This window comes from Sinocyclocheilus rhinocerous, unplaced genomic scaffold (assembly GCF_001515625.1).
Source record: "Sinocyclocheilus rhinocerous isolate Xijiao unplaced genomic scaffold, SAMN03320098_v1.1 scaffold134, whole genome shotgun sequence".
Classification (NCBI taxonomy): Eukaryota; Metazoa; Chordata; class Actinopteri; order Cypriniformes; family Cyprinidae; genus Sinocyclocheilus; species Sinocyclocheilus rhinocerous.
In genome coordinates, this window is record NW_015631070.1 from 119604 (window position 1) to 147173 (window position 27570).

A 27570-nucleotide genomic window follows, 5' to 3' on the forward strand; every position below is an offset into this window, starting at 1 on the left:
TCTTTTGAAGAGGCACAAGATTCATGCTGCTTAGAGGCAAAGATGTGGAGAAAAGCTACAAAAGGAACACATCCGCTCGCATGCTCTCAGACAGTCCGGGTAAAGTGCAGAAGGTTTTGAAGTGAAAGCTCCGGATTGCATTTATCTCTATAAGCAGCAAAAGAATCACGTAACGCCACATTGAATGGTGTCCGATTGTAAAATTCGAGACCTGCTTCTGATGCGCGAATCCAATTGGACGAATTACGAGCGTAGCCTGCGGAAGAAAGCGAAAGCAGCAGATTTCATGTTTTTGAAAGTAGAGGGAGATGATCAAGCCAGCAACCACCCAACCCTGAAAATCATTCAAAGCATCTAATACAATCATTTGATTATTTTCCATGAAAAAAAGGCCATAAAATGGACAGACTTTTGCCTCTAAACCCATGAACAAGGCCTCTGCAAAGTGCAAACAAAGTAACTGCATTCAAGTATGCCATAAACATAATGCGTAAAACACACTGAGCTAACATGCACGTGTGCATGTCCAAACATGTGGTTTAACACATAAATTACACATAGCAATGAACATACACATGATTGTAATATCAACAACAATAGTTTTGTAAAATCTTGTCATCATTTGGCGTGAAGGGGGATGAAAATGTAACGCAAACAATGTTCCGAGGACACTCGTTTCAGTTTTCCCCAATGTCCAGTGCATCCAAACGGCTGTCGCTTGTCTTGTTTCGTTTTGTTTTTTTCTCTCGCCTATAGTACGGTTGCAAAAATGGAACCTGCCACGAATGCCAACTCAAAAGACGCGTGTTTGTGTAATCTCACCAAAAGCACCAGAGACAACTAAAGCTCCTGTAGGGGTCAGACGCTACTGCTGTACCAGAGTGTCCCACGAATTGCACAGTGAAGTCATCCGAGGAAGAAAAACATTTCGATTCGGAAATAAAACGGGTAAAACGCAGGGGAAATGCCATGCCACTGCAATGCTGAACGCCCACCCCCATCTGAAATATACTGCTACATAGCCTAACCCTGAAACCAACCCCAACTCTTATAACGTATATCAACTGTCGCTACCCCAAAGTGAAAGGAAAGACAATCAGAACGGGCTTGACGCAGAGAAGGAGAAAAATGCTAACCAGTAACATCAGTCCACCAGGAAGGACTCGAGATTCCTGTCGAAAAAGAAAGAACGCACACTAAGACGCACGCCTCCCCCTCATTCACAAAAAGATGTCAAATGAAAAAAGTGAGACTGTGTCTTCCGGATACTGTTAACAGCTTACACACGAGGAGGGCCGAGCACACGAAACCATTTAACGGGGCAGTCGAACAGGAAGGGAGAAGGTTCGGATCCCAAAGTGTTGACATGTACATCTCGGAAAAAGGTCCTAGAGAGTCTTTCAGTGACCGTAGATGTCTTCGATTCGCTTTCCGTCACTCTGCCTTTGAGTTTTGTGATGACCCAGTAGAGATGTCAGGATGTGTCATGGTCGACGGTGGCGTGTGTGCGCGCGCGCGTGTCTGTGCGTTTTTTGTTTGTATACGTGTGCGTGTGGTGGTGTCACTCGGCAAAGTCCACGGCAGAGCAGCCCAAAGGTCACTGAGCGGAGAGGAAGTAGGTGAAGGTCACTCCCAGCCATTATCTTTGATCATGTGAGCCAGCTCGATGATGAACTTGCCTTCTTTGTATTTCTGACTGCTCTCAAACGCATGCTCCTGTAACAGAGACAAAAACCGACGAAACGTCAGGACTGAGAAACGTGCAGTTTTGACTACTGAAATAAATCAAACAATATTTCTGTCTACTTGAAGGGATTGTTCACCCAGAAATGAAAATCCTGTCATCATTTACTCACCCAAACCCATAATACTTTGGTTAATCTTCAAAACACAAATGAACATTTTTAATGAAAGCTGAGAGGTTTCTCCGCCTCCAGTGAAAGTTCAGGCAACAAAAACTCCAAAAAAGATCAGAAGATCCAAAAACGGCATAAAAGCCTTTAAAAGAGTGGTTTAATCCAAAACTTGGATTTTTAAATTTGTTCTAGCACTTGACACGCACACACACACAATCTTCGGTGTTTGCCATAAGCAATGCACTATATGTATGCGTTTGTCGATCATTGTTTAGATGCACATAAAAGCATACATTAAATCTGTTCATTATATAAGGTGATTGAATCCCTTCACAAGATCTGGATTAAAACACTCAATTCATATGGATTTGTTTTATGATGACTTTATGGATTCCTTTTAGGATCTTTTAAATTTTGGTTTCCTGGACTTTCAATGGAGGGACAAAAACCTCTCAGGTTTCATTAAAAAATATCTTAATTTGTGTTTCAAAGCTTAACCAAAGTCTTATGGGCTTGGAAAGACATGAAGGTGAGTAAATGATGACTAAATTTTCATTTTTTGGGGGTGAACTGTCCCTTTAACAATAATGAAAAACAGGATTTGCCTTTCTCTTAAAAGATTATGATATTGATATGCTTCCTCACCAGTGCACCCAGACCATGTATTGAAGTTAAACTACAAAAATAGAAACTGCAATGTTTATATCATAACTGATACATATACTATCATATGACATATGCCACATTTACATATGGCTTGGCAGCCATCTCCTTTTTCTAGTATGGCTGCACAATTTTGGGGAGAAAAATAGAATAGCAATTTTTCTGAACTGATGACTATAAAATGTGACTATAAAATAATAAATAATAATTATTATTATTATTTACTGCTGCAATACTGTTGCTGGAACTACATTGATACAAAGATCTTAGCCAATCATAACAGAGGCCTTTAAGATACAGTAGCCAAAACAGCCTGTTTAAAAAGGTCAGAAAGAGGGAAGAACATGTTTGGTCCAAGAAAGGGGAAATAAAATGCTATAAAAATGCAGAAAAGGAGCCTTTGTATGTATTCTGGACAGGATAAGACTCCCCTGTTACATGATATAACATGCTGAAATTATATAAAACTAGCTATTGCTTTAGTATGGTCAGTTTAACTAAAGTCTTTTTGACTGCTTTAGGCTGTCTGAATCTCCTCTCACACCTGTCCATTACTCATCTGACCTAAATCTGCCCACTAGAGCAGTGGTGTGTGTGGTGTGTGTAAACCCTACACTGCCAGCTTTGACTCAGTTGGCTTGAAATAAGAGCTGTTCCTGAGAGTTTCTCATCAGATGATGGTGAAAAGAGCTTCGAGAAACTGGTCTGTGATCAGTGTTTCAGAGTGGCTTGAATCTAAAGGCTTTGTAATCAAACATGTGGAGACCTGAAGACGTTTAGCAAGATTGAGTCATGAGTGTAAAATCCCCCTTAACCAATCCTGAGACACGATAAGAGCTCTGGTTTAATCAGGAAGAGAAACAACCACACAATACCTCAATACCTGCCATCTACAAAAACACATAAAAACAATGCGACAGAACGTTCCTTTTATGATTAGCTTTAGGTGAAATAATTATTAGATTACAAAAACTTTGAGTAATACATTAACACAATACTACTGCTTTCCAAAGCAGAGATACATTAAACTTAGCTATTTTGTTCTCATTAACATATAATTAGATAAATACATTTGGATAGGTTGGAATATATGGCAAACATATTTAGCATTTTTGTACTGAATAGCTCATCACTGATCCAAATTAACCTAAATCAATATTAAACAATATTTTGGAGTTGGTAAGATTTTTTTTCCATTTTTTTTTTGTTTTTGCCTCTTATGCACAGAAATGCTGTATTTATTTGATCAAAAATACATTATATATTAATACATATATTGTGAAATTATATATTTTAAAGTAACAGAATATATTTTCTGAAATGAGATTTATACATCATCTGAAAGCTGAATAAATAATCTTTCCATTGTGTGAGTGTGTGTGTGTGTGTGTGTGTGTGAGAGTGTGTATGTGAGAGTGTGTGTATGTGTCTATTTATGTGTGTGTGTGTGTGTGTGAGTGTGAAAATGTAATTTATTTTTGTGATGGCAAATCTGAATTTTCAGCAGCCATTATTCCAGGCTTCAGTCAGTGTCACATAATCCATATCCATAATCCAGTTTCACATAATTGATACAGAAATCTTTTGCAAAATTATAAATGTCTTTACCGTCACTTTTAATTAATGCAATGCACGCTTGCTGAATAAAAGTATTAATTTCTTTAAAAAAATATTTATTTATTGTCTATTTAGATTTTTTCATGTTTGATGAAATGTATTCAAATATTAATAAAACGTCATTTCAAATGTTAAATTCACATTACAGATCTGTTCAGCATTATATTGTGAGATGTGTGCTTGTTTTAATGACTTATTAATGAAAGTTATTATCAAATGTTATCAAAACTGATCTATTATTCAGTGTCTGCTGTTTGGATTGCGTATGAAAACACAACAGCATGAACACTTACAGCATCGAAGTGGGTCCTAATTGAGCGGTGAATAAAGACATATATAGATCTAAATGTGTGCTGGACTGCAGTGAGAGGTCAGAGGATGTTAATTCTGGTCACTAGAGACCAGCGAAGTAACAGGATATCAGTAGACAAAAATAAAGAAACCCACACAGCTCAGATTAGCCAACTGCTGTCACTGCAACTGCAGAATAAGCACGTATAAGCAAAGTGCGACACCTCGAAACAAAACGCAGCTTGTCTTGTGATGCAAGGAAAAGCGTAACAGAATTTTCTGAAATGAGATTTATACATCATCTGAAAGCTGAATAAATAATCTTTCCATTGTGTGAGTGTGTGTGTGTGTGTGTGTGTGAGAGTGTGTATGTGAGAGTGTGTGTATGTGTCTATTTATGTGTGTGTGTGTGTGTGTGAGTGTGAAAATGTAATTTATTTTTGTGATGGCAAATCTGAATTTTCAGCAGCCATTATTCCAGGCTTCAGTCAGTGTCACATAATCCATATCCATAATCCAGTTTCACATAATTGATACAGAAATCTTTTGCAAAATTATAAATGTCTTTACCGTCACTTTTAATTAATGCAATGCACGCTTGCTGAATAAAAGTATTAATTTCTTTAAAAAAATATTTATTTATTGTCTATTTAGATTTTTTCATGTTTGATGAAATGTATTCAAATATTAATAAAACGTCATTTCAAATGTTAAATTCACATTACAGATCTGTTCAGCATTATATTGTGAGATGTGTGCTTGTTTTAATGACTTATTAATGAAAGTTATTATCAAATGTTATCAAAACTGATCTATTATTCAGTGTCTGCTGTTTGGATTGCGTATGAAAACACAACAGCATGAACACTTACAGCATCGAAGTGGGTCCTAATTGAGCGGTGAATAAAGACATATATAGATCTAAATGTGTGCTGGACTGCAGTGAGAGGTCAGAGGATGTTAATTCTGGTCACTAGAGACCAGCAAAGTAACAGGATATCAGTAGACAAAAATAAAGAAACCCACACAGCTCAGATTAGCCAACTGCTGTCACTGCAACTGCAGAATAAGCACGTATAAGCAAAGTGCGACACCTCGAAACAAAACGCAGCTTGTCTTGTGATGCAAGGAAAAGCGTTTCAAACAATAGTCTATAATTGGCATGGAATGGAAGGAGAGTTAACTTACGTATTTCCAGCCCAGAGTGGTTTTACAATTTTCACAGTAGATGTCCGCCACAGCGTGTAAACCTGTTAGGAGAACCCTCTCCTCTGCTGGACCACAACCGACATTCACACTGAGGGAAAAGAGGTTAATCAATGGTCAAAATGATTATTCATGTGACCCATGTGTTTTCTGAAAGTCATTGTGGGTAACCTTTACTGGTTGACCACTAAGGAGGTCAGAAGCAGAACTACAGCAGATGTGATTGCTATCACTGGAAACACTGTGTCTACACTGGAAGTGACCAGCGGCCATGTAGCATCACCGCTACGACTAGAATAGCTTTAAAATTACATTTAATTTTCAACAGAAATCAACTTGACATAAAAACAGACTATGCATAGGCTATTTTAGATGCCGTTGGTAAAATCATATACACAAACTGCAGCATTCAATTCAATGCGATTTACGTAAGAATGGTTTTACAAATGATTCACACAAATTTGTTCTGCTCATCTTTAATGAGGCTCAAATGTTAGTAATCCTACATATTACTAGCAAAGCAAAATATTATTTAAATTAGCTGATGGGGACCAGATGCATTGCATAATGAGCTGGCTTTGATATAATGGTCAAAATTATTGGAATGCATACTGAATAAAAATCATAATATTACACTATCGTTCCAAAGTTTGGGGTTGGTAAGATTTTGTTGTTTTTGACTCACTTATATGCTCACAAAGGCTGCATTTATTTGATAAATGTAGTAAGAACTGTGATATTGTGAAATATTATTAACAATTAAAATAACTGTTTTCTATTGCAAGCAATATATTTTAAAATGTAATTTATTCCTGTGATGCAAAGCTGAATTTTTCGCATCTATTCCTTGAGTCTTCAGTGTCACATTATCCTTCAGAAATCATTCTGATTTGTGCTCAAGAAACAGTTCTTATTATTGTCAATGTTGAAAACCGCTTAATATTTTTGTGCAAATACTGATCTTTTTTCTGGATTCTTTGATGAATGGAAAGTTCAAAAGAACAGCATTTATTTAAAATGAAAATCGTTATATTATAAATGTCTATACTGTCACTTTTGATCAATTTAATGCATCCTTGCTGAATAAAAATATTAATTTCTTTTAAAAAATTGTACTGACCCCAAACTTTTGAACGCTGGCATATGATATTTGTAAATAATGTGACGTGCATCAGCAGGCTTTTCCAGTGGTAATGTGAAGTGATCTAATTTAACTTATTTTGCATTAACACATTCTTTCATAAGTCTGTATAGGTCAATATTGTCTAATATTTCAAGAGAAACTTATCTCTTAATGAAAGAATCCTTCTTGAGTTTATGTTTTTATATCTTTGCAATGGCAATGCTTAACGCTCATGCACTACTGTGCATTGCCTGAGGAATGTCACAGTTCGCTAGCACAAACACATTTAACCTAGACTTTATCATCGTAATATCTCGCACACACCGGAGTGCTAGCTTAAACACACTGGTAGCGCTATGCTTAAATATGATGAATCATCAACTCGCATCATTAGATAGCAGTGCTATGTTTAGGCCTACAGCTCTTGTAATATGCAAAACAGCTATTCCCATTCCTCTATGAGACTCTGATAGAGATATTAGGGATAATGTGCAGTCACCCGGTCATTATGACAAAAAAAAAACTCCTTCAGGGTGATATATGACCCATCTGCCTTGGAATCTGTCTGGGTTTATTTTGCATAAACGACCAGGTACATAACCCATTTTATAAAAATACCATTCAAAAGTTTGGGGGCGGTAAGATTTTTTAATGTTTTGAAAGAAGTCTCTTCTGCTCACCAAGGGTGCATTTATTTGATCAAAAATACAGTAAAAACAGTAATATTACAAAATATTATTTAAAATTAAAATAACTGTTTTCAATTGTAATATATTTTGAAATGTAATTTATTTCTGTGATGCAAAGCTGAATTTTCAGCATCATTACCCCAGTTTTCAGTGTCACATGATCCTTCAGAAATCATTCTAATATGCTGATTTTCCACAGCTTAATATTTCTGTGGAAACCATGATACATTTTTTTTCAGGATTCTTTGATGTTCAGAAGTTCAAAAGAACAGCATTTATTTGAAATAGAAAGCTTTTGCAATATTATAAATATCTTTATTGCCACTATTAATCTTTTTTTAATTTAATGCATCCTTGCTGAATAAAAGAATAATTTCTTAAAAAGACAGACCCTAAACCTCTGAACAATAATAGTGTATCATTTTAATTCACAACATGGAAAATGCTATAAATTATTGATGTGAATGAGATATATACTTACACTGAATTGAAGAGGTAGGCTCGTCCCTGGCTGCCTTGGAATGACTAGAGAGAGAAAAAGAGAAATATAATGTTATATATGAATGATAACTTTACAATCAAAGTTCTCCCACACTCACAGATACATCAGACCTGCACATGGTTTTCCATGAAAGAGGCATTAAAAATGTGTGTGTGGGTGTTGTGGTCCTCTCTGTATGTTTGTCTATGTGTGTGTGAGTATGTATGTAGAATGTATGTGTTCTGACAGCCAAGCTCTGGTCACAGGCCAACATGTGTATTTCATAAATGAGTCTCTGCATATGTGTGTGCAAGTATGAAACAGTGTTTCTCTTTAGAAAATGTGTGTGTATGTGGGTTTATGAGACTCTACATAATAAGCTCCACACATTGAGCTGACTAGTGGAGAGTGAAGGAACAGAGGTGCTTTTATTCCTCTTCATAAAAATGGAGATAAAGCAGGAGGCACTTCTGTTGGGTTCCCATTCAGTGTTTAACGGGATTGTTCACCCAAAATGAAAACTCTGTCATCATTTACTCATGTTGATCCAAACCTATATGGCTTGCTTTCTTCTGCAGAACAGATATATATATATAAATTAATTAGTTATGAAAAAATAACGCGATTAAAATATTTTAACGCAGTTAACGCTGGCCCCGCCCCCAGACCTGTACGTCATCTTACATTTCATACTGACTGTTGACAAATATGATGCAGGGCAACAACTCCATTGTGCCCTAAAATTCAAGATATTGGGGCAAAAAATGCCCCTGTATGAGTTTTTGTCTCATATTTATATCATATAATAAGCGATTTCACAGGAGCAGCGAGAGCAATATCACACGAGTGCTGTTTTTGTCACGAAGAACACGAGTGCAAATGTGATTTTATACAACAGTTCAGTAAATAAGAAGTTATTATTGTGCTATATTTTAAACACAATATTCTGTGTTTTTGTTCAATTTTGCCAACGAAAATATTACCTAGACTATAAAGCCACAGCAGAACTGTTGTGCGTCTCCGAGCAACACAGCCGTGTTTAGTTTCTGAATAAATCCGCGTTTTGAACGAATCGTGTGAACCGATGATTCAGTAGACCATAGACGCCCTGTCCCAAATGGCACCCTAAACCCACGTGGTCTTCATCTGAGTCCGCACTTTCATGACGTAATGCCGCTTTGACTGTCGGGTAGAAGTCTGCTGCGGAGCTCGCCCCAGTGCGGGCTCGGCAGAAGTGCGGATCGAGGGCGCATAACGGCCGCAAAGGGGGGGCTCGCGAGCACCCTTCTGAACACTAAAATGACAAATGGGACACCCTACGGTCTCGTGGACTTAACGGACACACGCACGCGGCGGCCATTGTAAGTCCGTAAGACCGCAAGTGCACATGAAGTGTTCCATTTGGGAGAGGGCCAGAGAGAGCCGTTTACTGAATTCCTGAATGAATCAGCCATTTGAACGAATTGATTCATAAAGACATTTACCGCCACCTGCTGGTAGTTTTAGTTTCTTCTTTAGAGTATCATTTACTCACTCTTATGTTGTTTCAAACCTGAATGACTCACTTTCTTTTGCACAACATAAAAGAAGGTATTTTGAATAGCCTACTGTTGGTAACTAAGCCATTCTTACGTACTAGTGACTTTCATTGCATGACCAAAAAATAATGAGATGTTTCTCAAATTATCTTCTTTTATGTTCCATACTTTATGTTAGGCCCTTGTAGCCTAAAGATTTAACATGATAATAGCTTTAAATTATCTTTTCGGGGTATTTTCACAGCCAAATTAATTTGCGATTAATTAGATTAATTAATCGCAGCACCCTGTAATTAATTAGATTTTAAAAAATTATCGACTGACAACCCTAATATATGTATATACAGGTGCATCTCAATAAATTAGAATGTCGTGGAAAAGTTAATTTATTTCAGTAATTCAACTCAAATTGTGAAACTCGTGTATTAAATAAATTCAATGCACACAGACTGAAGTAGTTTAAGTCGTTGGTTCTTTTAATTGTGATGATTTTGGCTCACATTTAACAAAAACCCACCAATTCACTATCTCAACAAATTAGAATACTTCATAAGACCAATAAAAAAAAACATTTTTTGTGAATTGTTGGCCTTCTGGAAAGTATGTTCATTTACTGTACATGTACTCTGGAGTTGCTGCTCGGCTCCTTTTGCTTTAATTACTGCCAATTTTAAATTACTTTGATTCTCTATGGGGTTCAGGTCTGGTGAGTTTGCTGGCCAGTCAAGCACACCAACCTTTAAGTAACGTCTGAATTTTTCCTTCTAAAATGAGCATTTTTCGAACCTATTCATTGCCATTAAAGTGAAATTACTGAACCCACATATAGGAGTCTGATGAAAATGCTAATTTTAGAAGAAAATTTCAAATGGCACTTTTGCATCTGAACTCTAGATAGATAGATAGATAGATAGATAGAAATTAAATTAATTAAAAAACATAAGTAACACAAGTACCATAAAAGTCATTCATAAAACTCAAAGTCTTAGATTTGAGAACAAAGCAAAATTTAAACAATATTCAATGAAATCCCTCAAATCTGATGCAGATCTCCTTGGCATGATGACAGAAGTAGTCATGCAATTTGTGAACAAATCTCTTGTTTGAATCAGATCTTTTCAGTAAATCAGTTCATTCAGTTTATAAATCCATGATTTGTTCATAAATCGGAATGATTCAGTTCAAATGACTCAATGATAAGGTTTCAGGTTAACAGCTTTCTGGAGAGGACTGACAGTGAATACAGACTTAAATTTCAGTTTGTTCCTCAAAAAAAAAAAACATACGATTAAAAAAAGATTTTGTTAGTCAAGTCATATGGATTACTTCTATGACCCGAAGCTTGAAATCTCCATTCCCCATTCAGTGAAACTGCTTGGAAAAAAACGACCAACACACCACTGAAAATGACTTTGTGTTCCACAGAAGAAAGACAAGTCTAGAAAGTTTGGAATAACATGATTGTGAGTAAATGATGACAGAACTAATCCCAAAAGTGTATTTCCAATCCTAAATGTCAGTTGTTTTTTTAAGCTGTCTGCATCCCTCTTTTTCTCTGTCAGTATCTCTGGCTCTGTAATCTCTAACTGGCTACTTTCTCCTCCCTACTCTATCTCACCGCTGATGGTTTTAAAAGCATTAACCTGTTTAGCCTCTAACACACCCTATTAACACAGATAATAGAGTTTAGTCCAAACAACCTGGACTAGCAAGTGTTATGAGGACAAATACTTCAGTCACATACCCAAACAGCACTGCAAAAGCAACAATCAACAGCATATACAACAAGACTGAACACTACATACTGAAGAGACAATATATATATATATATATTGAGAGAGAGAGAGAGAGAGAGAGAACATGTGCAGTGCTTTTCAGATTAGGACAGCTTTCCTCTGAAAACTTAAACACAATCTCACCAACGCAGTTAATTATAAATGAATATTTAAACTATGCACATCTAGGATTTTTCTACAAATGCAATGCATGCTTGCTGTTGGTGTAAGTGGCTGGATTTAGGCCAGTGTGCTCCTGATAACCAGCTGTCATCCTCGGTCGCAAGAGTTGGGACGGGGCGAATCGGCTTTACTTTTCCACTGCCGATGACCCGAGTATAGCTACAAGCCTAATAAAGACTATTAAAGGGGTCATATGATGCGATTTCATTTTTTCCTTTCTCTTTAGAGTGTTACAAGCTCTTGGTGCATAAAGAAGATCTGTAAAGTTGCAAAGACTAAAGTCTCAAATCCAAAGAGATATTCTTTATAAAAGTTAAGAGTTAGCCACACCTACAGCGGCTGTCTGCGCTCTTCTAAGAGGAGTGTCTAACCAGCTCGCGCTGAAAGCAAACGGGTAATTTTATAGGGACATTGACACAATGAAAGGCCCCCCAACTGTGTCGTTTTACATTGTGGGACAAGTAAATCTGGCTCTAGCTACAATGGTGGTATGTCCACATAGGAATGAGAGGAGGGGTGAAAGCAGTGCATTTAGGAGGAAGAGAATGCATTTAAGCCAGATCAGTGAGATTTAATTACAGATCTGCCTCCATTATTATGTTATAATTACAAACGCCGTGCACGACAGTCGTGGGAAACATTCAGTGCAAATAAGCAAAGAGACACATTAGTGTCACAAAATGTTTTTATGCAAGCTTCCGATTCAACTGGACATTTAGTATGAAGATACTAAATACAAGTTACTTTTTTTGCAGCAGAAATTCCCTCACATTGTTCCAAGTTAAGGTTTTTGACATGGCTTGAGGATATCTTGGTAAGTGTTGCTTGGTTTTCAACTACTGTAACCATAACAGCAGGCCACACAGAAGGGATCCCTGGGATTCAACAACTCGCTCATATTTGCCAGAGGATACATTTCTCTTTTAAAAAGATTAATGAACACTTTACCGTTTTTCCGCATGACAAGGGCCAAGGCTATTTAGGTTAACCTGCAGATGCAATGAAGTGTAGGTCAATTATTTAAATTGGCGGTTTGGACTGTGTGGCCTAATGCATACAGTAAATGTTGCATGCAAACTAAAGGGTGAATACTATTTCCTACAAACCTGGAATAGCATTTCAAAACTTTCTACCGAATGCATGCACTTGTACTGGAATTGGTGGCCTGTTACATAAACTGCTTAGACTAGTCATCTCATTTTTTCTTTAAAGGGGTCATATGATGCGATTTCAAGTTTTCCTTTCTCTTTGGAGTGTTACAAGCTCTTGGTGCATAAAGAAGATCTGTAAAGTTGCAAAGACTAAAGTCTCAAATCCAAAGAGATATTCTTTATAAAAGTTAAGAGTCAACCACGCCTACCTAAAACGGCTCGTTCTAACACGCCCCCACATATCTACGTCACTATGTGGAAATATTAGCATAATGCCACCCAAATGTGCATGCAAATAAAGAAGGCGTGGTTTCAGGAACCGCAGTAGTGTTGATGCAAGTTGGGAATGAGTGAGCACTGTGATTGAAAGAGGGAGAACGAGAGAAAAGAGAGAGAGCGAGGGTTAAGTGAGTTCATTCGTGCTGTTGGCAGGCAGCCATGAGCTTGCCTGTGGGTGTCTGTATCCGTGCCAGGGCATGTGTTTCCCCCTTCTGTCTGAGGGCCTAGTCTCTCTCTCTCTCTCTCTCTCTCTCTCTCTCATAGAGAGATATCTCCTTTTTTCTTTCTCATTCCACTCTCCAAGTCTTTCACTGTTCCTACTTTCCTTTCTCTCTTCCTCTTTTCTTGTTACCTTTCACTTTCTCTCCCAGTCTCTCTTTATGTCTGTCATAGCAGTTGTGGTTTTTCGTTCACAAAGCTTGACGATGCCAAGAAAACAGTGGTAAGTTTGTTTCCAGATTTTCACAGTTCATACTGTGCCAGTAGATCAGCCAAACTGGACGCATGTGCGCTTCACACCCAATGCCTTCCTTTTTAAATAAATCTTCATTCTCTGGGACTCATCTTTGGGAGGCCGGTTTGTGAAGCCTGTCAATCGCCATGTGATTAAACCCAAAATGCAAAGGCTAATTGTAATTGTAATAACCACTTGATTCTATTAAAAGTTCTTTCTGATGTATGAGAGTTTGCATTTCATGTAGTGACCAGCTAAATACTGTAAACTACTATCCACAGGAATTTGTGGTAGTTACACAGAAGTTCCTTCACCTGGAGGAGAAGTCCTAACTGCAAAGGGCAATGGCAAAAAAAATTGTGTGTGTGTGTGAGAGAGAGAGAGAGAGACAGGGTCGCATCACAGTGGAGTCAGCTGTCTTAACCGTGGCTTGTGTACTGCAAACACATACCAGCTTCATCACTGTGTCTGTCCCGCGACTCTGTTCCCCTTTCGGGCTCTGTCTTTACATTTATTTTGAAAGATGAAGCTCGCGATTATGGTAAGGGGCGTTACATTTCCGACGAGTGCTTGCGGTGTTCGGCCAATCACAATGCATTGGGTCAGCTGGCCAATCAGAGCAGTCTGCTCTGATTGGCCAATCACAATGCACTGGGTCAGTTGGCCAATCAGAGCAGACTGCGCTTGTCGGAAGGAGGGGGCTTTGTTGAAAACGACGTGTTTGAGAGAGGCGGGGCATAGAGAACCTACAATAATGTACAGTATTTGAAAAATAATGTGTTTTTTGAACATTAAAGCATGTCAACATATTCTGTTACACCAAATACACAAAATAATGATCTTTAAAATAGCATCATATGACCCCTTTAAGACTGGTCATTAAAGAAGTCAGTTACATAAAAACTAGTTAATTAGTCAAATTTGAATCCAAAAAGTAAGGACTGCTAGCTGATCGAACTAGTTGTTAAGTTGACTCAAGAATGCACTTTACCTGAATTCAACGGTCATGATTTCAATCTCTTATTTAAAAAATGTCTTTGGCATAATCAACTGTCAGATGTGACGGTCAGACTGTGATTGCCTTTGGTTGAAGTAGTTGCAAGGTTGCCTTGTTCAACCAATGATATAGCCTTGGTGAGCATAAGAGACTTCTTTCAAAAAAAATTTGAAAAAATCTTCCAAACGCAAAACTCGTTGGTGTATGTAAATGAAAAGTGAAATGCATTCTGGCATATGTGCAAGTTATTTGTGCATGCTTAAAATTATATACTTTATTGAAACTATGCATTGAAACTACACAAAGTGTTACTGCACTCCAATCAATGGAGATTTGGAGCATGTAGCATTGCTTTATCATTTCATATGCCAGTCAGAAGATTTATGGCATCAATTCATTGATTCATGATCATGTCATAAACTTTGAACAGCATCATCCACACACTTCAAAGGATATTCAGTCCATAACAGAAACATCAAAGAACAGACGTCTCTCAGGTCTTTATGCAAAATGTCTGAGATTCTTCCTGCAGCCAACACAGACTGATTTTGATTGCAAGCCTAAAACTTTCCACCTGGCTTGAAAACAAAACCACCCATTCTTCCCTGCCTCTTTTGCCTGTCTTCATTTATCTATTGGCTAAAGACTTACTCAGCACTGACTGGCTGACTTTCCTCCCTCTCTCACTGGTCTTAACTCTTCTGCAAATGTAACCTGAGATTACTGTTGTTAAAACAGATCAAGTGGGTCATTTACTGTTCCTATCAAAGGCACCTGGCTCCGAGACAAACTGCAGTCAATGCCGGGTTTGTTCTAATTCTTTTCAATCATTACCTGATTGTGGGGAGCAGTTAAGAGGCACATCTGATAGAAGAGGTTTGGTAACCCACTTTAACTACTGAGGTGGAGAAATAGGGAGTTTTATAGAAAAGGGATCAGAACCGGCAAACCCATCAACAAACAGATGCAGATAAAGGCAAGACTTCATAAAATTCATAAACCTACACAAGCAGTTGTATTGATAGCTTAGCACGTCTCCAACCTAACAACCTAACATGGATGAGCATGAAAATACACAGCACACTAAAATAGTCAACTTTAAATTAGATACTAAAAATAGTAAGTATACAATTTTTAGTATTAAAAGAAAATAAAAAATGTTCTTGCTTCATCCGTCATCTCCGATTTATTTTTAAAATCAGTTGATTTTACAGAGAGCAATGTATTGGCCAGGTCAATTAATCATTTATTTGGACAGTTTGCAATAAATTGTGTCATTTTGTCTGGTGTTGTATCTACCCATAGCCATGTCAATATATTATAAATGTTCTGTTTTCAAATATTTTTTTAGCAAATTTTGAGTACATTTATAAAATGTGTAAAAAATATTATAAAATAAAAATTCAATAATTCAGCGATAAGTCAATATTTTATGCAAGATGCATCAATTTATGTAAGATGTATAAATTAATTAATACATAGATTTATGCATTATTGATTCATTATTAGAGCTATTTATTATGCATTATGAGAGATTAATTATTATGCATTATTAATTAATTGTTAGCAAGAAAAATAAATAAATACATAAATTTGCATAAACAATGGCATCTTAGAAATAAAAATACATTTTGACAAGAAAAACAGATAAATGAATAAATACATTTGGCCAAAATGATGCAATACGTATATATATATATATATATATATATATTAGTGCTAGGCAATGATTAATTGCGAAAATTCCAAAATAAAAGTTGTGTGTACTGTGTATATTTATTATGTATATATTTAAAAGAATATGTTTATATATTAAATATATTTATATATAATATCAATTATATGAATATAAATCTATATATGTAAATATTTTCTAAATATATACTGTATGTGTGCATCTTTATATATACATAATAAATATACACAGTACACACACATATATTATATAAACAAAAACTTTTATTTTGGATGTGATTAATCGCGATTAATCGTCGCCCAGCACTAATATACATATATATTTTCTTAAGATTTATTTTTGGCATTTTTGCCTTTATTATAGGACAGATCAGAGCTGACAGGAAGTGAAGTGGGAGAGAGATAGGGGTGGGATCGGGAAAGGTCCTCGAGTTGGTATTCGAACTCGGGACGGCCGTAGCGCACTGACACGTATAAATACATTTATGCAAGATAAATAAACAAATATATTTGGCCAAAATGAGGCATCATAGAAGGTAAAATAATTATGCTGCCAATGTTTTGGAACAGGCTTTGTGTTGGGAAAGTGCCTATGGTGCAGGGCGATTAGTTATGTTCTTCTTCCATGAACGTCTGAGTAATTTTTGGAGGCGCCCCGTGTAAGAATTTCCCCGCTCGACTATATAAGAGATTGCTTAACGTATAAAGGTCTTTCTGTAGTGAAATACTACCAAATGTCCCATCTCTGGAGCAGATGGAGTGTCTGTCTGCAAGCCAGAGAGGTGCTTGATGATGACTTACTGCAGCAAAGCCTTAGCTTAGCCTTTCCACAATACTGTCCGCATTCCGCCAGTGATGTTTGATGCCGATCCAAGAGTTCAGCATGCGAGTCCTGCTTTTTGTTGGCTAGCACCATGCGTGCTAATCCTTTCTAATGTTGGCAGGTTTGTGACTGCATAATGCAAGATACCTTGATACCTCCTAGTTTCTGAAAGAATGCATTAGTAGGACGAGATGCATCCTTTCAATGAAGGTTTCACCACAATTAATATGTATCAAGAATGATCGCATTATGAAAGATATCAACAAGAAGAATGATATCCGGCATGGGAAGTCTTGGCTTTTGTGGCCATGCTGGAAGAATGAAAGTATGTCATAATCAAATTGACCTGCTTTACCAGTTAAAACAAAAAAGCCACAAACATTTTCCACTTTTGACCGCTAACAAAGGCCTCCATTCTGAAATAAAGTGGGTCATCTTTGAGGCACCATCTAAATGTCAGGATATGTAAGGAACATCTGTTAAGCTTTTCATGGTTTAAATGTCTATTCTCGCCCTTAAAATCCCCTCGCAGATAACATAGCAGAAACAATGTACCCTTCATAATATACGATCTGCCATCGAGCAGGGCCATTTGTTAATGAAATGAAGACGCGTGCCATGAAAAGAGCCCTTAGGTTTGCAGTAGCTACAGGAGAAAGGCACTGGACCCAGACTATCACCCAATGACATAATCAGCTTAGAGGTAATTCTTGGCGCTGAGGAGATGAGATGGAGAAAGGAAGTTGCAGGAGAGCCCATACAGCAAAACCGCGTTTCACTCAGAGCGACACACCTCCCTAGAGCATGTGGTGTTTTTCAAGTGCTAAGAGTATTAATGCTTTTATTTGAACACGCAAACAATCCTGTCCGAGTGCGCCATGGCTGAACGAAAAGAGACTTTCTGAAAGACTGTGGAGGATAAACGCACTGGAGCCTGAGCTGAAGTCCATTCAAATAAATTTAGTTTTGCTCACTGTGAAATTACATTCTTTGTCATGAAGTTTGTCCCTGGTCTACCTTCATGTCCAGAAGAGAAAGTTTAACTGGCAAGGATTCATACAGTCAGGCAATTAATATGTGACCCTGGACCACAAAACCAGTCATAAGGGTCAATTTCTCGAAATTGAGATTTATACATCATCTGAAAGCTGAACAAATAAGCTTTCCATTGATGTATGGTTTGTTAGGATAGGACATTTTACTTAGGATAGGATATTTTGAATATCTGGAATTTGAGGGTGCAAAAAAATCAAAATACTGAGAAAATCGCCTTTAAAGTTGTCTAAATGAAGTGCTTAGCAATGCATATTACTAATCAAAAATTAAGTTTTGATATATTTATGGTAAGAAATTTACAAAATATCTTCATGGAACATGATCTTTACTTAATATCCTAATGATTTTTGGCATAAAAGAACAATGTATAATTTTGACCCATACAATGTTTTTTTGGCTATTGCTAAAAATATACCCCAGCGACTTAAGACTGGTTTTGTGGTCCAGGGTCACATATGTGTCTAAAGAGGGCATGATATTACTGCTGCTCTCCACAGATCTTATTTTAGATCCTGTGTGTATTTAGATACAGATGGCAATGCATCATCATTACGTGTCAACAAGCCATAACTTTGCGGTAATGAGATTTGTACATTTTTACGGATTTTAGAGATATGAAAATGGAATCTCAAGGAATTGGCCAGGTCAATTAACAGAAGTGCATTATTCAGCCTCATATCACTGCCAAACTCTATAGCCATGCCAATATATAGTATACATTTTCTGTTTTAAAATATAATTTTAGTAAATTTTGAGTACAAAAAATTTGTAATAAATGTAGAATTGAAAAAATAAGTGTGAATAATAAATAAATACAGCAATATACATATAATAATATTATATTTGTATTTTGATATAAAAGATCAAAATACATTATTATATATTTATAAGTAAAAAAATTGTAAGTGTAAACAACAATTAATTTCAGTAATATATAATAAATATATATACACACACACACACACACACACACACAGATACATATTTGTTTGTTTGGGTGAAGTACTTTTAGCCTTGACCTGTTTGAGGCCACTGTCATCTTTATACAATACCACTATAAAGAAATGCACCATTGCATATTTACATAATCTATGACCTTAAAATAAGAACAACAAAAGTCTCTAAATACGTAATGGAAATACAAGTTCATCAATATTCCATTCCTCAGGTCAACATAATCCATAAAACGATGCTGGATCACCAAAAGGACATGTTGAACAGCTTCAAAAATATGACCCATAAAGCAGCTATGTGACGTTGGCTTCTTATTATACGTGAGAATTTTAATTAGGTGCATGTTCCTTCACTATAAAAATGAGGAAGCTAATCTTACCTAACTGGGACCGGATTCATGAAAATCTTCTTAAGAAAATATTTTAGAACTTCTTAAGAATTTTTCAAGAATTTCACTTTGGAACAGTCTTATAAACTAAAAAAAATATCTTATCTTCTTCCTTAAGAACACCTTATTTTTATTAAATGACAGGTGTTATTTGATTGCATGGCTGTTCTTGCTGAAGATTTGCTGATCAACTAAAAAAGCCTGTCTTTTTGTACTGCCTTGCAGATTACCGTAATAATAATCATAAAAAGAGTGTTGTTGTAATTAAAAAATTCAAAATAAAGTCCCTGTTTGACAGAATTTCGAATTCTACAGTCATCACACATAATCATGACTGATCATTGTTTACATAATGGATCACTGGTGTCACTTTTGAGTACTTGTGCACATTGCGAGTTCAAGTGATATATTTATTTATTTATTTCAGGTTTATTTGACAGGGACAATGCACATCAATAATACATAAATGTACAATGTGCCAGAATTAGCCAGAAGGCTATTTTGCATCTGCAGTCCTTGGACTGATGGTAAAATTGTCACCCTAAAAACAAAGAATTAATCAATACATAATACTTACATACTCCAAAATTCACACTATTCCTAAAAAAACAACAACAACATCCGCTTAAAAGTTATACTATACATAGAACCAACAAATCAATACCAGCTCACTCATACACACACAATCCAACTGTCAAACAAAACAACAAACAATGTATCAATAATAGCATAATATCAATATACAGACAAAGATAATGTAAGCATACAGACAAGTAACAATAGCCCTAATCATTCAATCAGTACCAAGTGAAACTTAAAGGAGGCATAAGTATTAAAATTTGTAATCTAAGTTGGGATGGATTTCCACTCACGAGCAGCCCTAACTGAAAACACCGTTTGACTAAATGCACTTTTTCTTAAAGGGACTATGCAATCACCTCTTACTGCACTTCTCGTTAATCTATTGACATCCAGCTACGGGCATATCTAAAATTTGTCAAGTTTAACTTAATGTGATTGCAAACCTTCTTGATGTGCATTTTAAAAGTAAGATTGCTATCAATATATACACCCAAATATTTAAAATCTGAGACAACTTGTAGTCTCTCCCCATCTATGACTACATCTGACTCCGCACGGCAACTTTTAGTTTTACTAAAAAACATACATACAGTTTTCGATACATTTAGGTTGTAAGCAATTATGTTTTAGCCATTCCGTGATCTTTAACATTGAATTTGTTAGCTGATCAGCAGCTTGAGCTGCACTATTAGCATGTACAAAAATATGTAGCTATATATGCAGCTAGTGTTATGTTCTAATGAATGTAACAGCCCAATAAAATCATTAAGCATCTTACCATTGGGGAGATTATCCCCAACTTTTAAGACAGGTTGAAGGTTATCCAAACTTTAAAGGGGTCCTATTATGCTCTTTTACAAAGTCTTGATTTTGTTTTGGGGGTGTACTAGAACAGGCTCTCATACTAGGTTGTTTTTACACATTTTACACATCATACACATTATTTTTCACATATTTTACATTATTACAACACCTCTCTCCCCAGTCTGGCATGAACGGCTCGAATAGTTCCTGTATCAAATGAAGGCCCGCCTTCTGAAATACGAAATGTGCTGTGATTGGTTAGCTGGGCCAGTGGGCCAGTGTGTGTTGTGATTGGCAGCACTCGGCGCCTGGTCGGGAAATGTCATGCCCCTTACCATAGCCTCCTGCGAGCTTCAGTGTAAATATTGCGTCAAAATCAAATCAATTTGAGCTCGATTTAAACCCGGATGATTGTAACCACTCTAAGTTCGTCTGCCTTGGGAAAGCTAGCGTGTCTCCGACATAGTGATAACACTCGTTGCCTTCTCTAGTGCAGCTCAACCAGGTCTCGTCCCATTCGTCGATCTTTGTGATATCACAAATCCCGGAAAATATGCGTTGTAGTCCAAACGAGTCGTTCGTTGTAGTTTTTGAAAAGTGATTTCTGTTAAATAAAATATCTCCTTTTGAATTGGACTTTGAGCTTTGTAACTTCGCAGATCTTTTTTATGCTCAAACAGCAACATTACAGACTAACTAAAGTTGAAAAAGTGAAAAAGCATAATAGGACCCCTTTAAAGGTCAATACACATTGTTCCAACAAACAATGAACAATGCTAACAGACCTGATCGTTGTTTTTTTTTTTGGATCAGTGTGTTACACCTGTTGGCTTGTGTTGGCATTAGTCATTGCTTGTTTTCGTCATTGAACTTGTTGAAATTACATTTTTCGTTTTTTGGAATATCTGAGAAGTAACATACTGCAATCTGGTGATGGTAGCTATTGGTAGACGTCAGCTGTTGCAGTGTGAAATAGCCTGAAGAGATTTTTAAGGATTTACTTTTCAGGCATTCAAATTCTAATTCAAAGTTTTTTCTTTAGAACAATCTTAAGATAAGAACATTCTTAAGAAATGTTTTTGAAAAAAAATTTCTAAACTTAGAGTAAGAAGGAAATAGCAGTTACCAAGAATTTAATTCTTAAGAATGTTATAGTGAATCTGGCCCCTGAAGACTAATTTTCAAATTCCTTTGTCCTGGAAAACAAGAAATTAACAACCAGTGTGCAAACAGGTTAACCAAACCACCTGTTTTCAGATCTGGTCTGAACTACAAGAGGGTTCGACTGATCCTGACAGGAGCTGTGCATACTGGAAAATGGATCATCTCTTGCAGTAGCGTTAACAGCTTAGCCATCTGGGAGAGTGGCACGTGCCTTCTGTGCGAACATATCCTGTTATATCCAACAAACAAGATTCAAAGTGTCTACTGTGGTATCACAGTACACCATAAACAAAACGGTACTGTAGTTAAGCTGGTAAACCTATTATGGATGCCGTCAGGAGACACAATAAAAGTCTAGTCGCAGCGACGTGACTTATAGCATGTTGCAAGGTAACAGAAAAATGTTATATAGTTTTACTTATATATATAGTAATAAGTTATAGCTTTATATAGGGCTGTGCAATTAATCGCATGCGATTGTCATGCGCATCTCGTCAGTAAAATAGAATAATAAAGTAATATTAATAGTTACATATCTAATATATCTTTTCAATTAAAAATAAAATAAAAAGCTACAGTACTTTAAAAGCAGCTAAAGTGTGGTGACAGTACTGAATAATGTAGTTAAGTTGGTAGTATGACAACTTTTAATAAGTTACTCCCCAACACTGTCTATGAGTCCATTAGAGTCTCCACTGACCTTTGAGATGAGCTCATCGTGATTGGCGAGATGTGCCCGGCAGTGGATGCAGCTGTAGGTTCGGTGACAGTTGGGCAGGTAAGCCTGGAAGGTCTTGGACTTTGTCATTTTTACCATCTCACAGTTGTGGTCCTCCTCACTGGGTTCCTCTGGGCTGGCGCTAGACGAGTTGCAGCTCTGCTGAACTTGCTGACAGAAGAAACACTGGAAGATGCAAGGAAAAGCCGTCGTTGTTGTGGAGTGGATGTGTGGCACGCTCCACACAGACACCACAGGAGAAAATACGACCTGGAAATAAAGGGAAAGGAATATGGGGAAGGCCATTACTTTTTGGAATAAACATACTCTATCGTACCAAACTATAAAAGACAGGCTGAACTGACTTTAAAAAAGCAGTTCACCCAAAAAATGAAAAGTCTTACATCCTTTACTCATCCTCATGCTCTTCCAAAATCATATGTCTTTCTTGAGTTTTTTTTTTTTACATGAAACACAAAAGGAGAAATTGCACTGGTCACTTTTCCATGCAATTACAATAAATACGAACAAGAGCATTCAAACTTAAAAAAAGATACAGAAGTATGATAACATTTCTCATAGAAATTGCATGGAAAAACAAACCATTGAATGATGACATTTTCCATATTTATGTTGAACCTACATTTGCATTTATGCATTTAGCAGATACTTTTATCTAACGAGACGTATGCTGCATTCAAGGTATACACTTTTAATTCAGTGTATTTCCTGGGAATCAAACCCATGACATTGGTGTTGCTAGCGCCATGCTCAACATGTGTGAACCATTTCTTTAGCATGAAAAATTTGTCCTAGAATTGCAAGAATACTTAGCAAATTAGCAGCTGAAATCAGATAAAAGCGAAAGAAAACAATAATTTCCTCTTCACCCGTGACAGCTTAAGCCTGAGCAGTCTGTGAGGCGTTGTGTGTCTGATGAAGTGTGAATAATAATGATTTTCCCTCCAGTGAATACCACATATTTAAGATTTGCTTTTTAGCCAACAACGGTTGTTCAAGCATGTCAGAAACTGCAGCTAGTTGCCCTGTGCACCAAGAGGACCAAGCTAAGCTTTATTGCCACTGTGGGAAATCCAGTGTCTATTAGAGGATGACATTCAAATCAACTTGCTTAAGGCCAGACTGCCCCTTTATTACAGAGCCAAAATATTACTAATGCAGTAAATCAGTTAAGGCTGCACTTATTTCAATAGATTTTAGCAGCTGGCCATCCTTTGATTGTCATACAGTAACATATTACCATGTGATACCACTGTACCATTGTACTTTTTCAGGAACATGATTATTAAGTTATTTTAACACTTGTAGATGAATGCTGCTTGAGGCACTGATAGATTTTAATGTGTGCTTTGCTAACTGCCATCCCTTTTTGTCATTCGTCTTTTCACAGTTCACATTCTGTTCGCACAGACAATCAGAAAATAACAGGAAACCCTGTATAATGCGCTAATGAGGGGGCAACAACACTGTATGCAATAGAAAAATACAGACACACTTCCGCAATAGCACAGGAAGCTCCAACCATGCAGACCAACAACAAAACGCGCGAGCTCTGCTCCCGTGGCGCCAATGTTGCCAGATCTTGCTAAAACAAGCAACATGCTCTGACTTACCTAACCGAAATAAGCATGAAGCAGCAACCCCATGTTGCTTTTCATTTGCGTTAAACAGCCATAAACAATGTCAAATTAATGTATATCCTCCACCACAAATAATTTAGACGGTTTACATATTACAACTGACCAGCTAAATCTCATTCACACACGTGAAAGGGGATTATAAGAAAAGCAGAAAGAGGGAATGAAAGAGGAATTGGGCTACTGCTTTTAATAATTACATAATATACTGCAGTGCGCACAGCAGGTAGGAATATTTGACATCTGCTATTAGTAGATCATAATTCATTGTGCTGTAAAGACCAAGCTCTTGGCAGTCAAATGCAACTGTATTGACATAATTGTTATTAATAAGCCCTCAAAACTGCCCATAATTATAAGCACGACGTCGCGTATAATAAGCGGAGATGGCAACACGGTCGCGCGTTCACGAAGGCAACTAGAGCTCGCGCAGCGCGCGATGTGACACGCGTCTCGGTGGAAATGAGAACTTGTTTACCTGTAAATATCATACGTGGATATTCAATATGTATGATTTTTTGCAACTCTATGCAGAACGTGCAAACATAAAGGTCGAGATTATTACCCACATTTAATGTTTGTAGCACGAATTATATTGTAAACAAATTAACCTGATTACGTGCTTTCATAAAGATAAGTTGATTTTGTAACCACAAACATTGTGAAATTCATGAAAATTTTTATAACTGTTTAATCGGTTTAACAGCTAATTCAATTAATGGGAACAAATGAAGCGTTAAAATCATAAAAGAAGACCCGAGGACGGTGAATCTGAAGGAAGATCAACAGCAGACAAACAAAGGAGGTTCATGAGCTCGTGTTAACATGAGAGGATGAGGCTAATCATGAGCATTTTGGCTTAAGAAAAACAATAATAGCTATAACAAATCTAGCCATTTAAGAGCTCGAATGGCCACGTTAAGCTCCTAATCACTTATAGAATAACAATAAGTGAGTCAATTATTCCGTAGCACTTATTCGGCATAAGCATTCATTTGTTTCTTTTGTTTTACTTCCCTGCAAAGAGACAAACAACTAAAGCAAGGTCTTCATAAAAGCAATTCAGCGAGCCAACAATAGGCTACCAGTTACAAAAGGTGCAAATTGATTGTTGTCAGCGGGATCTTTAGAGAAAACAACAAAGAAACTGTGCAACCAACATGGAAACAAAAAGACTCGTGCTTCATGACAAAACCAGGAAGCGCTGAGTGACACAGAGACTGAATTTGAGACTTGATGTCTGCAAACACCAATGCCAACGGTAAACTGTATGATTCATGCAATCAAAATACCATATTTGAGTTTTTATCCCGTATAATTAACTTATAAATCGCGTGCGTGCATCTAGCTCCACATTTTTTCCACTGACAGACCAGAGATTTAGAAAGGAATGGTTTTGAGCTTGTGTTAATTAACAAGAGTTCTACAACAATAATCATGTTTTCACGTATCAAATATACGAGTCTCTAAGCTTGAAACGAACGTAAAGTCTCAACTTACCACCTGAACTGGATCTCAATGCGAAGTTTGGCATAGATTTTCTATAGGGAAGCTGAATTTATTTATTTTTTCTCCAGAGTATACTTTGTGATATTTTTATTTATTTATTGGTTTCGGTTGTCTTGTCTCGGTGCAGAATCCGTCTGAGACCTCAAACTGAGACTATCTGACAGTTTTATGTGTCGGTTAGGCTGTACATTTCTCTAGTCTTTGTTGCACTCTTTGTGTTGTGATAGACTTGCTGCTTTGTGAGTGGGCGGGGCGTCGCATTACTGGCGTGTGAAGCATCCAATAGATGTGCGGCGGGGGGCGGGGCTACCAGCCATGCGAAAATAATCCCGGATGTGTAAATAAATACAATGTAATTTAACGATTACACAGGTTAAGATGATGACTTCATCGGATTAGTGTTTTGCATTATGTTCCCTACAAGAGCTACATGCATAAAGAATAATAAACCAGCGAGGTGAAGTGGACATAAATGTTTTAGATTTTAAAAATGATATAGTAGTAAAAATATACAATTTAGTATTCGTTAAATAGTTGAATGTCTTGCATTATAATCTGTAGTTATTAGAATCCTATAGCTACTTTCAGCCATATAATGTCACTGATTCCTTATTATAACACATACACAAATACCACATGCAAATCATGCCAACACATCAAGACAGAGTCATTTTTGAGCAATATTGCTCTAAAATAGGGGTTCATGTAGGGGTGGGTTTCACAACCTGACAGCACTAAAGAAATGGCCCCATCTTTATGCGTCAGAGAGCATCTGCTACGCCTTAAAAATAATAAGTGAAGAGACTGCCTCAAATAAATGATGGTCACACAAAAAAACAACCCAGAATTTTAGTATCAGTGCGCAACTAAAACGCCAGATGCAATGCATAACGTTAAAACTCCCTGTAGTCTACAATGACATGAACGCCACTGTCATCATATTCGTTGACAGTTCAAAGATAAATAGCCTAACTAATTACCTATTGACACAGACAGACAGACGCAGCGTTCCGACAATAATCAATATTGATCAATAGTTTCAAAAGCGAGCAGGAGGGCGTGAATTCGTGAAGTCTTCGTCTAAATAATAAGGAAGCCTGTCGCGTCGCCACCACTGTCCTGATGATGTCATATGTTTTCATTCTGCGTCCCATTTTATAACTCCGCACCATGGTAACCCACAGTAAAGCTTTTCACACGGACACAAGGCTATTATTACCCAGCTCACATAATAAAATAAAACGAAAGACCGTTGTGCTTGACAGCGTCGTGTTTTAACTGGTCCCCTGCCGTATCATTTAAAAACACAGCACACCAATGTGACCTTCGCTGAGGCACTTAGGATGCAGTGCTCTTAAAGCAACTCACACACTGGGAAGAAAACATGGCAAATGTTGCACGATGCAGAATGCAATACCTTTTGGGTGGAAGTGGATCAGTTGTTCTCCCCACTGCAGGGTTTCTCATTTAGGAGCGCTGCTGCGTCCGCATGTGTCACGACGGTCCAAGATGATGCTGTTGTTGTTGTTGTTCAGAGTCTGCTGTTCATAGTTCTTCCGCTTTGACACACTCTTCTCTGCAATGAGATTTTTTTTTCTTTCTTTTTTCTTTTTTTGAATGAGACTGTGATGCGGTCACGTACGAGGCGTATCGCTATTACTGTGCGCTCCACGCTCTCTAACATTTACATCTGTCCTGTCTTCATTCACAAATATTTCGCACGCTACACAAGCACGCTACCTTACTTTTGAAAAAGAAACCGCAAAAAGTAAATTAATTATACTGTGGGAAAGCTGCGTGGGAATTTTACAGACTGCAATTATGCAGTTGCAGTTTTAAGGAATTTTAAGGCAACAAAAATATATCGTAGGTAATCATCAAAAGAGTAAAATTAAAAAAAGGGTTTCAAAAACAAC

General features: G+C 37.0%; 1 protein-coding gene across 4 annotated transcripts; it reads right to left on the minus strand.

Annotated features, from left to right (window-relative positions):
• Positions 1 to 27337, minus strand: ypel1 (yippee-like 1). 4 transcript variants are annotated; one of them, XM_016554226.1, is made up of 6 exons: positions 25646 to 25917; positions 22892 to 22934; positions 22470 to 22757; positions 7927 to 7970; positions 5616 to 5724; positions 1 to 1716 (listed from the first exon to the last, which is right to left on the minus strand). In XM_016554226.1, the coding sequence occupies exons 3-6, from the start codon at positions 22584 to 22586 to the stop codon at positions 1627 to 1629; spliced, it is 360 nt and encodes a 119-aa protein (XP_016409712.1). In that variant the 5' UTR covers positions 22587 to 22757; positions 22892 to 22934; positions 25646 to 25917; the 3' UTR covers positions 1 to 1626. The 4 variants fall into 4 exon arrangements, with proteins under 4 accessions (XP_016409712.1, XP_016409713.1, XP_016409714.1 ...); XM_016554227.1 differs by lacking the exons at positions 22892 to 22934; positions 25646 to 25917 and adding an exon at positions 27072 to 27337; XM_016554228.1 differs by lacking the exon at positions 22892 to 22934 and having other exon boundaries at positions 22470 to 22673.
• Between the last annotated feature and the right edge of the window lie 233 nt (positions 27338 to 27570).

Coding starts and splice junctions, on each gene's coding strand:
- ypel1 (XM_016554227.1), bottom strand. CDS start 22,586: ATGGTAAAAATGACAAAGTCCAAGACCTTCCAGGCTTACCTGCCCAAC. Junction 5,725..7,926: donor GCCTACCTCTTCAATTCAGT/GTAAGTATATAT, acceptor CTTTTCCCTCAG/TGTGAATGTCGGTTGTGGTC. Junction 1,717..5,615: donor CCACTCTGGGCTGGAAATAC/GTAAGTTAACTC, acceptor TCTCTGTTACAG/GAGCATGCGTTTGAGAGCAG.